This window comes from Homarus americanus, unplaced genomic scaffold, assembly GCF_018991925.1.
Source record: "Homarus americanus isolate GMGI-L3 unplaced genomic scaffold, GMGI_Hamer_2.0 scaffold31037, whole genome shotgun sequence".
Taxonomy (NCBI): domain Eukaryota; kingdom Metazoa; phylum Arthropoda; class Malacostraca; order Decapoda; family Nephropidae; genus Homarus; species Homarus americanus.
In genome coordinates this window covers 24,749,663-24,766,046 of record NW_024722227.1, presented here as the reverse complement: position 1 = coordinate 24,766,046, position 16,384 = coordinate 24,749,663, and the positions used below count along the sequence as shown (strand labels likewise).

General features: G+C 38.1%; 1 protein-coding gene across 3 annotated transcripts in view; it reads right to left on the bottom strand.

Moving 5' to 3' along the window:
• The window catches only part of LOC121862423 (lysosomal-trafficking regulator-like), a 79,917-nt gene that overhangs the window by 60,997 nt on the left and 2,536 nt on the right, over window positions 1-16,384 (bottom strand). For all 3 annotated transcript variants that reach the window (XM_042360698.1, XM_042360699.1, XM_042360700.1), the window contains exons 2-3: window positions 5,906-6,118; window positions 5,651-5,752 (exon numbers count right to left, since the gene is read on the bottom strand). In XM_042360698.1, the coding sequence (XP_042216632.1) occupies window positions 5,651-5,752; window positions 5,906-6,118 (315 nt within the window). The remainder of the gene's footprint in view (window positions 1-5,650; window positions 5,753-5,905; window positions 6,119-16,384) is intronic.

The window sequence follows — 16,384 nt, the reverse complement described above, 5'->3', positions numbered from 1 at the left end:
GTGACACGACACGTCATTGGCTCCCACCAATCACGCAGCATGCGGCTCAGCTGAGTAGCGCGTAGCCAGGTTTGTTACCAAGCTTAAAACTCCTGGCTGTGGCTGGGCGATGCGGCTCGGTATACATGTTAGGACAATGGGGAATTTTCAACCCTAAGAATGTTTGCATACTCAGTCAGGTATTATTCCCCAAGAAAATAGAGGGTTGGAGGGATACAGTGGTATACAGTCTCTCCTCGACTTACGACAACCCGGACATTCGACGGCCATGGCCGTATAAAATACTTTTCAAATTAAATATTTTCGAGTCCTGACATTTGGTCTTAATGTGAAGCCGTATGATAGCTTGGGCAGGGCCGCCTCGTGGTGTACAGCATCCATGTCGTAGCCCGCACAGTTCAGTGATCGAGCTGTGTACTGACAAAATTTTTGTTTGTAATTCCCTTTAAAGTGGCTGGCAAGCGTAAAAGTGAGAGTTCTCATGGTGCTGAGAAGAAAAAGAGACAGTCAATTACTTTTGAGATGAAAATGAAAATAACAATGCAATATGAAAATGGAAAAACGGTATCAACCATTTCATGTGACCTTGGCTTCTCTCACTTGACGATATAAAAATTTTTGAAGGACAAGGAACGAATTCGTGAGGTAGTGAAAGGATCAGCACCTATAAAAGGAACAATAATAACAAATAAAAGGCAAGGTCCTATTCATGAGATGGAGAAATTACTTGTGACATGGATGGAAGATCAGCTGCAAAAGCATGTACCCTTAACCCTACTAACCATACAGGGTAAGGCAAAAAGCGTTTTTGAAAGCCTGAAAGAGCAGGCAGGAGATGAGTGCGACCAAAACTTCACAGCAAGTCATGGGTGGTTCTAAAGGTTTAAGAAACGTTACAATTTGCACAGTGTAAAGGTGGGTGGAGAGGCAGCATGTGCCGATGTGGGTGCTGCTGAAGCTTTTAAGGAGGAGCTAGATTGTGTCATCGTGGAGGGAAATTATTTGCCTGAGCAAATATTTAATGTGGATGAAACTGCCTTAATCTGGAAGCGCATGTCAGAATGGATATACATCCACAAAGAGGCGAAAACCATGCCGGGATTCAAGGCATTCAAGGAACGAATCACACTTCTGTTGGGGGGGAATGTAGCTGGTTTCAAGGTAAAACCCTTCATGATATACCATTCAGAGAACCCAAGGGCTTTTAAAAATGTCAGCAAGCACACACTGTCAGTGTTTTATCGCAGTAATAAGAAAGCATGGATGACCCTAGCACTGTTTGAGGATTGGTTCCCGAGTTGTTTCATTCCACGAGCCAAGGAGTATTGTCTGCAACAAGGGGTTGCCTTCAAGATTTTATTAATTTTAGATAATGCTCCGGGACACCTACCACACCTGGACGACCTGCACCCTGATGTTAAGGTAGTCTACCTTCCACCTAATACTACCTCTATCATCCAACCCATGGATCAAGGTGCTATTGCTACTTTTAAAGCGTATTATTTATGTACGACCTTTGCTCAGGCAATTGCTGCTACTGAGGGTGAGAAAATGCTCAGAGAGTTTTGGAAGGACTACAACATTTTGCAATGTACAAAGAACATAGCTGCAGCATGGGATGAGGTTACAGGTCAGTGCATGAATGGAATATGGAAGAAGGTCCTGAAAAGATATGTGAACAGTTTCAAAGGATTTAATGAAGATGAAGCAATTTCTGAGATTAGTAACAAGATAATGCAGATGGGTAAACATCTGGAGTTAGAAATTGATAATGAAGATGTTGAGCAGTTGGTGGAAGGTGTAACAGAAGAGCTAAGTAACGAGGATCTTATTGAGCTGGAGGCACAGAAATTTGCAGAGGAAGAAGAGAGACAAAATGTAAAAGAAGAACCTGCACCTCCCAAAAAGTTTTCAGTGAAACAAATGACAGAGGCATTTGCTTCTATTAATAAGGGGATGCAAATGTTTGAAGAAATGGATCAAAATGTTGAGCATTTTGCAAAAGTTGACAGACTGATCCAAGATGCACTTGCTTGCTACAGGGAGATTTACAATGAAAAGAAAAGGCAAACTGTGCAGTCTAAATTGGACATATTTTTTAAGAAGTCCCCCACTGCTATCTCCTCACGCCCCACCAGTGCTGCCTCTTCACTCCCTCAAGATGATCCAATACCTTCAACCAGCAAGTTTCCACAGCACATAAATCTGTCTGAAGAAAGTGACATTGATGACCCACCCAGCCCTGTCTCCTCCTCTGCTTCATCCAATTAATATAGTCTCCATGTTTAATTATAAAATTATTGGGGCTCCTTGTGCATTCAGCTGACTACATTAAAGGTAAGTGCACAGTAACACTTTATTTATTTTTTCATTATTGATTACTTTTTCTGTACTGTATTTCATTTTAGAACTTCTATGTATTATTTTCGCCTTTTCGACTTACGACCTGGTCGTCGGGACGGAACCATGTCGTAAGTCGAGGAGAGACTGTACTTAACTCGATTTTGGCCGAGGTGGCACTTAGCCAGATATGTTAATAAGGGCCTCAATTCATGCTCCAACGCATCCTAACGAGCTAGACACTTGGGTGGCTCAGCTGCTTGGATCGCTTAGTTCATATTCTGGTGCCAATGTAGAAGGTTGTTCCCTCGCTAGCTGCTGTTATTGTGTACAATTTGTGTTGAGCAATATTTTACATGACTGTACCAAGACCAAATAAGCCAAGAATACAGTGTTAAGACGTAAAATGTTACTACAATTATTATACAGTACTGTACAATTAATAGGAGTGAAAGTACCATATGTACAGGAAAAGGCCATCACTGGAACACCTTAACTTTTGTCTTTATTCAAGACATCATTCTTCAGGTCATGAGATCCACTGATCCATCACCCCAACAATGTGTGGCCTGACATTGCATCAGAAGATCAGTAATATGAGACCACTAATCCCTCACCCCACCTCCACCGCAAGTGTTAAGACAAGACTTGATTACAGCTACATATACTGTACTGTACATTCAGCAGAGTGGACAGTGTATGCCTACTGTAAACTCAAGATGACAGCATCTGTTGGTAATAAAGTACATACAGTGCAGTAACAGTATACATTACAGTAAATTGTTTATTACAATACAGTATTACCCCGCTTAACGCGGTTTCGCTTAGCGCGTTTTACCGTATACGCGGTGCCTCGCCAGAGCCGAACTTTCACTTAACGCGGGTTTTTTCCACGTATACGCAATGAGTGTCCGGCTCGAGAGCTATTTTTAGATTCGCCCCACCCCCCACCCGCCACCCTGCCTGACTGCCTGTTTTAGCTCATAAAATTCATACAAATTACCCAGCCAGAATATAATTTACATTGCTGGAATTCTTACAATATGATGATCATTTTGAATATAAACATCATAAATTTTGCATTAGACATACAAATTTTATATATAATGTTTACTCTGAGTAAATATGTTATTTTTTGTGCAAAATATATGACATTTGTATTCAAAATATTCCTGGGCTTACAAGGAATCCAGCAATGTCAATTATATTATCCTAACTTTAGTTTGAGGTATTATTTATTACTAAAAAGGTAAATATTCTGGTTTTCCCACACATCTGGTGGGATTGGTGGGGGGTGGGGGGGGGAGGGAGGGACCGACCGACCATCTGTTACCGTGTGAAGAATATTTTTTTTTTTTATTAACTGAAGATATTTGTTTTAGCTCATAAAATTCATACAAATTACCCGGTCAGAATATAATTTACATTGCTGGAATTCTTATAATTTGATGATCATTTTGAATATAAACATCATAGATTTTGCATTAGACATACAAATTTTAGATGTAATGTTTACTCTGAGTAAATATGTTATCTTTTGTGCAAAATATATGACATTTATATTCAAAATATTCCTGGTCTTACAAGGAATCCAGCAATGTCAATTATATTATCCTAACTTTAATCTGAGGTATTATTTAATACTAAATGTTAAAATTTAGTTTTTTCACCCAACATCTCTTGAAGGGAGGATTGGTGGGGGGTGGGGGGGAGGGTTGGGACTGGACCATTGACAGGTGTCGTGAAGAATATATTTTTTTTTATTAACTGAAGATATTTGTTTTAGCTCATAAAATTCATACAAATTACCCGGCCAGAATATAATTTACATTGCTGGAATTCTTACAATTTGGTGATCATTTTGAATATAAACATCATAGATTTTGCATTAGACATACAAATTTTAGATATAATGTTTACTCTGAGTAAATATGTTATCTTTTGTGCAAAATATATGACATTTATATTCAAAATATTCCTGGTCTTACAAGGAATCCAGCAATGTCAATTGTATTATCCTAACTTTAGTTTGAGGTATTATTTATTAAAATTTAGTGGTTTTCCCCCAAAAATTTCTCAGAGAGGGAAGAGCCAGCAGTGTAGTGTGAGAAGAGGGGGAGGGAGTTGAGTCCATTATTTGAATGGACATTAACTTGGCGACTGTATTTCTCTATTTCTCTTAAGTATTAATTGTGTGCATGTACCATCATAAAATTAAGATGTTATTTTTACTAGAACATAGGTATTGTGTCGGAAAAAGTGGAGTTTGGGGATGGGCCAGTTTCTATTGGAATTAATCCCATATGTTCTGTTGTTCACTTAGCGCGGTTTTCACTTAACACGGTACCCTGTGGGTTTTATTGACCGCGTTAAGCGGGGTACTACTGTACACTATATCAAACATGTACAGTGGTATTTGCATAAATAAATACACCTCTATTTCTGTCCATGCGAGATGAGTAATTTAAACTCGGGGAAAACTTTCCCAGTAGAATGGAAAATTCCAGTGTTGGCCGTGACACACAGGTTCAGTCATGCTTCACACACCCTTATCATATAGATTTTTTTTTGTTTTTGAAGAATATTTAATGAAACAAACTTTTAGACAAGCTATTTAGATTTCTTTTAGAAAAATGGTGGTTTTAAATTATTTACAACTGATTTTATAGACTTCAGTATAAATATTTCTTAAAGTTTCCATAAAATAATTGAGTCCCCATTATTATAGTGACAAAATATTTTGTTTAAAGATCTTTTATTGAAAGAGTCTTATAGAGAATTAATTTGGGATCATTATGGTACCAAATTCATCTCTCTAATACAATTAGAACAGAAGCTGTGAATAAAAGTTTATGCACTTTTTCACTAGCCATAAATATTATCTCTTGTGCCTACAGTTTAAATGTAATGGGAGAATGTTTGTCTGTGCGTGATGACATGTATAGTTCAGACTCTCTTAGATCCTGGAAAACTTTCCCCAACACCCATTAACACTCCAGGGATGTGTGATAGTGCCTGTCCGTGTGAAATGCGTACACGTACTTGGAAAATTCCACGGATGTGGGAGATTTCCAGATTTTAGAGTCATCTCATTATCCAGAAAAGTGCTGAACCAATTATTCCTCTTGAATTTGGCATCTAATAATAATAATAATAATAATAATAATAATAATAATAATAATAATAATAATAATAATAATAATAATAATAATAACAACAAAAATATCTGTAATAGTAGTAGTAGTAATAATAATAATAATAATAAAGGTCAATTATGTCTTCAATAAAAGCAAACAGGTTTGGTAACCACCTTGTGCAATAAGTCGAGCATCACCATCAAAGAATTGTGGCAGAGTGCAATGTCTTGTGCTGAATGGGGAAGCAATGCCATCAATGGGATGAACAACACAACCTGAAATTAATAAAATTGTCCCATCAAAAAACTGTGAAATTTTAGTACCATAATTGTTCATGTAGACACAACAAATGCCATATACTGGTTTAAAAGATAAAAAATTATTTATCTCAAGGTTAAAAACAGATATAGTTTGGTGGTAACATTCACCTGTTGTGGGAGAGCAAGGCTGGGATCACAGTCAACGGCATAATCTTCAAATGTGAATGAACGTCCCAGGGCGAGGGAAAATGCTGCCAACACTAAATGGGTGGAAATTGTTGCATGTTTATGGAGCTGCTGAGCCATTATTAGGGGAATGTTCTGGCGGAGATGCAGAAGACTGTCCTCAGGTGAACATCTATCCAGCATTGTTGTGAACAGCTGATAAGGGACAAGAGAACATATGTCATTATTGAAAGTCATCAAACAACTACAATGACAAGTATGTAAGTATGATGTACAGTTGGCCCCAGAAATAAGTACAGGTACACCACAGATTTTCCGGGAACTGATGGTCCGGCACCTCCTTTAGTCCGGACAAAATTATGAGAGGGCGCTTAACTTCCCTCCCTCCCAGCCAGGGTGAAGGTAGTTTTAGGCTTAAAATTTTTATCTTATAAAATGTAGCTGACTAGACTTAGCAGAATATAACTTACATTGCTGGAATCCTTGTAAGATAGTGATTACTTTGAGTATTTTGTTTTTTTTTACGGGAATTAGCCCACCCGGGCACAGGTCAAACGACCCACAACGGAGCCTGGGGGGCGAAAAAAAAAAAGAACGGAAAGAAATTGTAAATATAGAAAAAAAAGGTTATACTGTATTAATCTACACCACGAAGATGCCGGAAAACCAGCTTTTTAAAGTGAGACAGATTGTAAGAGCATGGAAACACAGAAGAAGGCAGAGCATTCCACAGATTGGCTGTGTGAGGAAAGAAGGATGTACTGTACTATAACGGGTTATTCTCGTGTGACCGACATCCACAGAGAAACGGTGGGCACCGCGGGCAAGACGTGTGTTACGAACCCACGGCCTTGCTGGCGGTACACAGGATGCTAAATCCACAGAACATTGCCCGTTAAAGTACCTGTAAGAGAGAGAGAGTGAAGCAACATTGTGGCGAAGAGAAAGGGGAGAGAAATTGTCGACTAAAGGAGGAGAGTTAATAAGACAAAATGCCTTTGATTCCACCCTATCTAATAGTTGGACAGAAGAAGAGCCACCCCAGCTATGAGAGCAGTACTCCAAGTTAGGACGAATGATTTCCTTATATACTTGGAGCAACTGCTCAGGAGTGAAGTAGCTGCGGCATCTGTACAGCATTCCCAACTTTCGGGAGGCAGCTTTAGTTATACTAAGGATGTATGATGTCATGTCGCTGTTGTAGTAATTCTATTATTTTAGTATTTTAGGCCATTTCAGTTCATTTCTTTAACAGAGTTGTATTTTAAAGTTGTTTTATATATGGGTTCTCAGGAATAACAACTAATTGAGCAGTCACATTGAAGTTTTTGAGTACATAGAAAATAATGTCTCGCTGCTATGCACCAGAAATTTTTAAGGTTCATGATCTAGATCTGCTGTATAAGGTGACCCCATGATTTGGGGGAATTTGGGGGAATTTGGGGGAATTTGGGGGGGGCTTACAACCTCGGCTTATACGCCGAGAAATACGGTATGTAAACCCTACCTTTAATAGTATCATGCAGAAAATATGTGATGAAGTGAGTGACAAAAGAATTTGGATCTCCATTGATGAGATGAATGATGCTGTTGGAAGGTATGTTGCCAATGTGACTATTGGAACCATGGAGCCTGGACAGCCTTCAAAAAGCTACCTATGTACTGACATCTGAGGCACTTGCTAAAACCAACCATCGTCCAACTGTTATACGAATGCCCTGTCCCTACTGTGGCCAGATGAATTCAAGCACGGAAGAGTGCTCCTGTTCCTCACAGATGCTGTTCCTTATAGGAAAAAAGCAGCAAAAGCTCTGAAAGTTCTTTTCCCTGAAATGCTTCATGTGACATGCTTAGCACATGCACTCCACAGAATTGCAGATGAAGAATGCATTTTGTGCCATGATGTTGAACTGTTGGTGTCAAATGGAAAGAAGGTACAGTCGGCCCTTAACATACGCGGGTTTAGCATACACGGATTTGCAAATACGAGGATTGCCCCGCCGGAGGAATATTCTGTACATTCAAATCGCGCGCCATTCAACTCGCGCGCGGCACCGAACACGGGACACCGCCCGCTCCCGCAACCTCACACACACACACACACACACACACGCATAGCTCTCCCTCACTCAGTCAGTCTCGCTGTAACCACGCTTGTGTTGACATCAGCATTGTAGTTGCAAAAATATTACATTTACGTGAATGTATTATATCAAGCACAGCATGAATAGAATATCACTAATATAAGAGTATTTTAACCGAAAACTATTAAAAAAACGAGTAACATCTCTTGAACATTGGAAGGTTAGGTAAAGTCTTTTGTTTTCGTCATGTATTTTATCCTATTTTACATTGAAATACATCACGTTTCAGCAAAACTACTATTTATTTCTGAGAATATATTCATTCAGGCACAGTTTAGGTAAAATGTACATGTGCTGTAACATTTTTTTAATTGAAAACGATTCGAAAAAGACGTACCGTCTAGCCCTGTTCAAGGAGAAGACTGGGAGGAGCTGTTTGGTGCTTAAGACGATGACAAGGAAAATGATTTTGATGGATTTTAATGAAAATATTCAGAAAGACCCTGGCACTGTCAAGGAAAGTGGCTGATGAAGGCTTTCAGGACATGGCAGAGGACGAGATTAGGGAGCTAATTGAAGAGCACGACACTGAGCTGACCGAGGAGGATCTACAGGAGTTAGTAGACTCAGGCAAGGAAGAGGAAGAGGAAGCGAAAGAGGAAGAGGAAGAGCACCAAAAAATAACGTTGGAGAAGTTGGGGGAGATGACCAGGAATATTGAGGCACTGAAAAACCTGGCCTATAGTATGGACCCCTCCATGGTGCATGCCCTGAAATTCATGCGAGGGATGGATGACGTTTTTGCTCCATACAAAAACATCATGGAAGAAATGAAAACAAAGAGACGACAACTCCCCGTCACCATGTTCTTTGATCACCGAAGGAGAGATTTAACACCATCAATCACTGGCGGCAGTGAGGAAGCAGCTGAAACCACCGTCGCCCCCACTTCACCACCCGTTATGGAATTGAGTGACGATGAGCCCGATGACCCCCGTCCTGTCGCCGAGGATAGGTACTGTACAGTTGTACCCCACTTAACGCGGTCAATAGAACCCAGAGGGTCCCGTGTTAAGTGAAATCCGCGTTAAGTGAACAACAGAACATATGGGATTAATTCCAATAGAAACCAGCCCGACCCCCAAACTCCACTTTTTGAAGACGCATAACTATGTTGTAGTAAAAATAACATCTTAATCTTATGATGGTACATGCACACAATTAATACTTAAGAGAAATAGAGAAATACAGTAGCCAAGTTAATGTCCATTCAAATAATGGACTCGACTCCCTCCCCCTCTCACACTACACTCACTGGCTCTTCCCTCTGAGAAGTTTTGGGGGGAAAACCAGGTATAGTAATAAATAATTCCTCAAACTAAAGTTAGGATAATATAATTGACATTGCTGGATTCCTTGTAAGACCAGGAATATTTTGAATACAAATGTCATATATTTTTCACAAAAGATAACATATTTACTCAGAATAAACTTTACATCTAAAATTTGTATGTCTAATGCAAAATCTATGATGTTTATATTCAAAATGATCACCAAATTGTAAGAATTCCAGCAATGTAAATTATATTCTGGCCGGATAATTTGTATGAATTTTATGAGCTAAAACAAATATCTTCAGTTAATAAAAAAAAAAAATATTCTTCAGCGTCAGTCCCAACCCTCCCCCCCACCCCCCACCAATCCTCCCTTCAAGAGTTTTTAACATTTAGTATTAAATAATACCTCAGATTAAAGTTAGGATAATATAATTGACATTGCTGGATTCCTTGTAAGACCAGGAATATTTTGAATATAAATGTCATATATTTTTCACAAAAGATAACATATTTACTCAGAATAAACTTTACATCTAAAATTTGTATGTCTAATGCAAAATCTATGATGTTTATATTCAAAATGATCACCAAATTATAAGAATTCCAGCAATGTAAATTATATTCTGACCGGGTAATTTGTATGAATTTTATGAGCTAAAACAAATATCTTCAGTTAATAAAAAAAAAAAATATTCTTCACTGTAACAGATGGTCGGTCGGTCCCTCCCTCCCCCCACCCCCCCACCAACCGTCTCACCAGATGTGTGGGAAAACCAGAATATTTACCTTTTAGTAATAAATAATACCTCAAACTAAAGTTAGGATAATATAATTGACATTGCTGGATTCCTTGTAAGACCAGGAATATTTTGAATATAAATGTCATATATTTTTCACAAAAGATAACATATTTACTCAGAATAAACTTTACATCTAAAATTTGTATGTCTAATGCAAAATCTATGATGTTTATATTCAAAATGATCACCAAATTATAAGAATTCCAGCAATGTAAATTATATTCTGGCTGGGTAATTTGTATGAATTTTATGAGCTAAAACAGGCAGTCAGGCAGGGTGGCGGGTGGGGCGAATCTAAAAATAGCTCTCGAGCCGGACACTCACCGCTTATATGTGGAAAAAACCCGCGTTAAGTGAAAGTTCAGCTCTGGCGAGGCACCGCGTATATGGTAAAACGCGCTAAGTGAAACCGCGTTAGGCGGGGTAATACTGTACAGTAAAGTGAAATTTTTATCTTTTTTTTTTTAATAGCTTTTCTTGCCATGTTTATTGTTTGTAAAATTGCACAGCACAGTACAGTTCAGTACTGTACATAGGAAGTGGAGGTGCAGTTATTCACAAAACATTTGTGTTTGTTGTCGGCAGTAGTGACGGTGAGGAGGTGGAGGAGGCGGAGGAGGGAGCGGGGGGGGGAGCGAGTTGGGAGGAATGGTGACCTTGGACGCGGGAGGGGTGGAGATGCCAGCCAGTACATTACGGGTGTATTAATTGTTTTTATAGCTATTTGTGCATTTTAATATTAAATACTGTACTGTACATTACGTTTCAACGAAACTACCATTTATTTCTGAGAACATGGAAATGTAATATTTTTGCTGAAATGATGTATGTATTACAGTGGAAAGTGGGATAAAATTGTGACGAAAGCAATGACTTTCTCTTTCTTTCGTTCAAAAGATGTTACCGTAATCGCTTTTCGAATGGTTTTCAGTTGTGGGATTATAAGGCTAATGATAGGATAGAATATTATTGTAATACAGTACAAGTACAACAGTTTTTTAACTGAAAACCATTCGAAAAGCGATTACGGTAAAATCTTTTGAATAACGAAAGAAAGCGAAAGTCATTGTTTTCGTCATGATTTTATCCCACTTTCCACTGTAATATGTACGTCATTCCAGCAAAAATATTATATATCCATATTTATTTCTGAGAATACGTATATTCATTCAGTCACAGTTAAGGTAAAATATACTAGTGATGAAATATTTTAATGAAAATACGGTATCGTAGTTTTCTTTTGTTTCAATTTTAATTAATAAAGATTGATGTTTCAAATGTAATGAACAAAAATTTATGTCCAGTATCTATAAATAAACTTTAATAAATGAATACTTTATATTTTACACCGTCCTGTGCTACCATACCATGGATTTGGCTACTTTGGGCTTGCTATGATGACGCAAGAGATCTGCCCTGGCAACTGTACCGACACTCACAGCTGGTGGTGCGTTGGTGCGTCGTTTCCATTGTTTACTGGTAATTACTGGTAAATATTTTTCAACCTAACGAAACTATTACCCGTTTAGAGGTCGACCCCCAATTTTTTGCCAAATAATTTGGTCTTAAAAACTTGAACTACACACAGCTATATACGGTAAATAAGGATATGGGGGGCCAGGGTTTTTTTGGGGGGCAGCAAAATATCGCTGGTTTTAACATCCACGGGTATATCTGTTACGTAACCCCCGCGCATGTTAAAGGCGGACTGTATTTCTCAAGGTTCCATCTCGAATTCAGGTGTTCAAGGAAATTGCACTCGATCTTTCACCACCACCTCAGCCTGTTCTGACAAGGTGGGGAGCATGGCTGATGACTGCACTCTATTATGCAGCAAATTTTGACAAATCCAAAGAAATTATGAATAGTTTGATGGAGATGATGCTTCTTCAATTCGAGTTGAAAAGAATATCCTACAGAAGAAGACAATCCACAATGACCTGACATTCATTGCTGCTCACTTTTATGAAGAGAAAATTATGATGTGTGAGGTGAAAATACAGTACAGTCAACCCTCACTTTACGCGGTTAATGTAGCCCACAGGGTACCGCGGAAAGTGAGAAACGTGTAAAGTGAATAACATAACATATGGGATTAAATGAAATAGAGACCAGCTGACCCCCAAACTCCACTTTTTTCAACACAATACCTATGTTCTAGTAAAAATAACATCTTAATTTTATGATGGTACATGCACACAATTAATACTTAAGAGAAATAGAGAAATACAGTCGCCAAGTTAATGTCCATTCAAATAATGGACTCAACTCCCTCCCCCTCTTCTCACACTACACTGGCTGGCTCTTCCCTCTCAGAAATATTTGGGGGAAAACCAGGTACTGTATAGTAATAAATAATACCTCAAACTAAAGTTAGGATAATATAATTGACATTGCTGAATTCCTTGTAAGACCAGGAATATTTTGAATATAAATGTCATATATTTTTACAAAAGATAACATATTTACTCAGAGTAAACATTAGATCTAAAATTTGTATGTCTAATGCAAAATCTATGATGTTTATATTCAAAATGATCATCAAATTGTAAGAATTCAAGCAATGTAAATTATATTCTGGCGGAATAATTTGTATGAATTTTATGGGCTAAATAAAAAAATTATACTCTTCACCCAGCGTAAAGGTACACCACATGAGATATGAGCATCCTGGGTTCTAGAGGCACCATATGGCGTGGAAGCAGCGGGCGTGGGACAGCGTAAAGTGAGGTTGACTGTATTACCCGCTGCAGCGGTTTCATAACGCAATTTCTCATATCGCGTTGCCTGCAGAACCGAACTTTCTCTTAGCAGGGTTCATCTACTCATATACGTGGTGAAGTATAATATTTTTTTTTTCGCCAAATTCGCTATACGACAGAATTAATTTACATTGCTGAATTCTTATTTTATTATTTGTAGTAATATCAGTATAATATCACTAGTTGAGTATTAATCTAGTAGTTTTACCCAAATTTCTCAGAGAGGAAGAGCCAGCAGTGTAGTGTGAGAGGGGAGAGATGAGTCAGTGTTGAATGAACATGCTAGGTTTGAAGTCCTTAGCAGTACCCTGTGGGTTCAATTGACCACGTAAAGCGGGGTACAACTGTACTTATTTTTCTAGGGTATACAAACTAGGTTTTATTACTTTTGAAGAATAATGGAAAAATTGACAGTGCACAATATAGAAAAAATGAAGAATTCGTTGTTCTCACTTTTAGTTTGTGAGAATTGTAGTACTGTTAAAGCTACCATACATGATATGTTTTTAGTTACCCCCAAAAAAAGACAAATATTTAGATAATGTATATTGTGTAACCATACTACAAAGTCTCGCCCAAAAGTTGGTTAACTCCCACAGCCAGCTATTGCTACACCTGCTTCAGATGTTTGAAACTGTCTCAGCACCAACAGAACATGAAACCGATAAAATGAATCTAAAGGTTCTAAGTAACAGACTCGAGTTCATACATCTAAAGCAAGCAGTGCAGCAATAGCTGGCTGAGGTAACCAACTGGCGAACTGTACTATTATATGTTTACAACAGGTATTTCTGTGAAAGGACATGATGTGTAGTGATAACCTACAGTTTACCGCCTACTTGCTGTTTCATACTTAACGTTTCGCATCATGATGCCTTGCCAAAGCTGAACTTTTCACTTAAGAGGATTTTTTTTCCATATCTGCGGTGAGTGTCCGGTAGATGCCCCACCCACACCCTGCCTGACTGCCTGTTTTAGCTCATAAAATTCATACAAATTACCAGGCCAGAATATAATTTACATTGCTGGAATTCTTATAATTTGGTGATCATTTTGAATATAAACATCATATATTTTGCTTTAAACTTACAATTTTTAGATAAAAATTTTTCTCTAGGTAACTATGGTATCTTTTGTCCAAATTATATGACATTTATATTCAAAATATTCCTGGTCTTACAAGGAATCCAGCAATGTCAATTATATTATCTAACTTTAGTTTGAGGTATATTTATTAAAATTTAGTGGTTATCCCACACATCTCCTTGGGACGGTGGTGGGGGGTGGGGGGAGGAGGGACCGACCGACCATCTGTTACCCTGTGAAAATTATTTTTTTTTATTAACTGAAGATATTTGTTTTGCTCATAAAATTCATACAAATTACCGGTCAGAATATAATTTACATTGCTGATTCTTATAATTTGGTGATCATTTTGAATATAAACATCATATATTTTGCTTTAAACTTACAATTTTTGAATAAAAATTTTTCTCTAGGTAACTATGGTATCTTTTGTCCAAATTATATGACATTTATATTCAAAATATTCCTGATCTTACAAGGAATCCAGCAATGTCAATTACATTTTCCTAACTAGTTTGAGTTATCCCACATCTCCTTGGGGCCGGTTGGTGGGGGGTGGGGGAGGAGGGACCGACCGACCATCTGTTGAACTGGCTGTGTAGTGTGAGAGGGGGAGGAGTTGAGTCCATTATTTGAATGGACATTAACTTGGCGACTGTATTCTCTATTTCTCTTAAGTATTAATTGTGCATGTACCATCATAAAATTAAGATGTTATTTTACTACATAGGTATGTGCCTTCAAAAGTGGGTTGGGGGTGGGGCGGTTTCTATTGGAATTAATCATATGTTCTGTTGTTCATACTTGGTTCACTTAGCAGGACCCTCTGGGTTCAATTGACCGCGTTAAGTGGGACAACTGTATTTACTTTTTTCTATCACATTCTCAGTAATGTACAATTGTTTCTTTTTCAGCTCAGAAGAATAATGACAAAATTAGAAAGGCACAAAGCACAAAATATAAGGTGTCCACTCCTTTGTTAATCAAAAGGTTTAGACATGTATTCAATTTTGCATTTTATAAATGAAAGATTTTTATATTTAATTTTTTTATTTTATGCTGCCTACATTTGAAAAGTTTAGTTCCTATTTGTCTGTCTTTTTCAGAATTTTAATTGCCATAACATCCTGGCTCTAATTATTATAATTATTGTTTCTTATTATAGTAGTACCCCGATTTACGGTCAATTGAACCCATAGGGTACGCGGAAAGTGAAAGCTAGCGTAAAGTGAACAACAGAACATATGGGATTAATTCTAGAGACTGGCCCGACCCGAAACTCCACTTTTTCAGACAATTACTCGTTAGTAAAAATAACATCTTAATTTTATGATAACACACAATTAATAATTAAGAAGAAATATCATTAGGTTTTAACACTTACATTAGGAGAAAAAGATGGCTGGGCACATGGGTATGGGGGTTGGTTCTGAGGCAGAGGGCAGATTATTGGCCCTCACCTGTATCCTTGTATCAATTGTATCACTATCCAACATAGGCTTGCAGGGCCTCTTTGTCAAACCCTCAAGTCCATATCCTCACTATCATTATCACTATCACTGACTTGGGCGGCTGTGGGTGGGTGGCGGGTGAAAGAACTTCGGTAATGTTTTTTGATGACTGGGCAATGGCGCATCCTGCCGCGCCGTTTCCCAGCGTATATGAGTAGATGCACGCGTAAAGTGAAAGTCGGTTCTGGCGGAGGTACAGCGTAAATCTAAATCATGGAAAGTGAAACAGCGTTAAGCGAGGAATTACTGTATATTATTATATATTTTTATTCAATGTTTTATTAAAAACAATTTTATTAATTATTATTTATTATTAGTATTATATTTTCGTCCCGGGCCCCGATGTGGGCTGACCTGTGCCCTGGTGGGCTAATCCTGTAAAAAAAAAAAAAAAAACTCACAGATTGGTCTGGAGTGATAGTGGTGGAGGCGCTATGGGAGATGTGGCTATAGTGACGAATCTTGTGTTACTCAGGCTGGACCTCGCTAATCCTGGAAGCTTGGGATCGAGCCAGTTCGATTAGCGAAAATTCTGAATAAAATGTCACTGGCTCGACTTAGCAGAATATAACTTACATTGCTGTAATTCTTGTAAGATAGTGATCTATTTTAGTATAAACATACTATAGTTTGCACTAGACATATATTTTATTAAATTAATTTAGTAGAGTAAGTCCTGCGCTTAGTTCCCTCTTAACGTTGTTTCAGTACTACGTCGCTGAACTTAAGAGACCAAAAATTCGATTAACGTCCGGGATCCGATACTATGTCGTTTTTGTGTTGTCACCGACTACTTTCTCTGACATCACCGCTCTTGTCTGGGAGCTACGCTCTCTCCGCTCGGAGCGCTGCCCTCACTAAGCTTAACATCATAAGCGTCC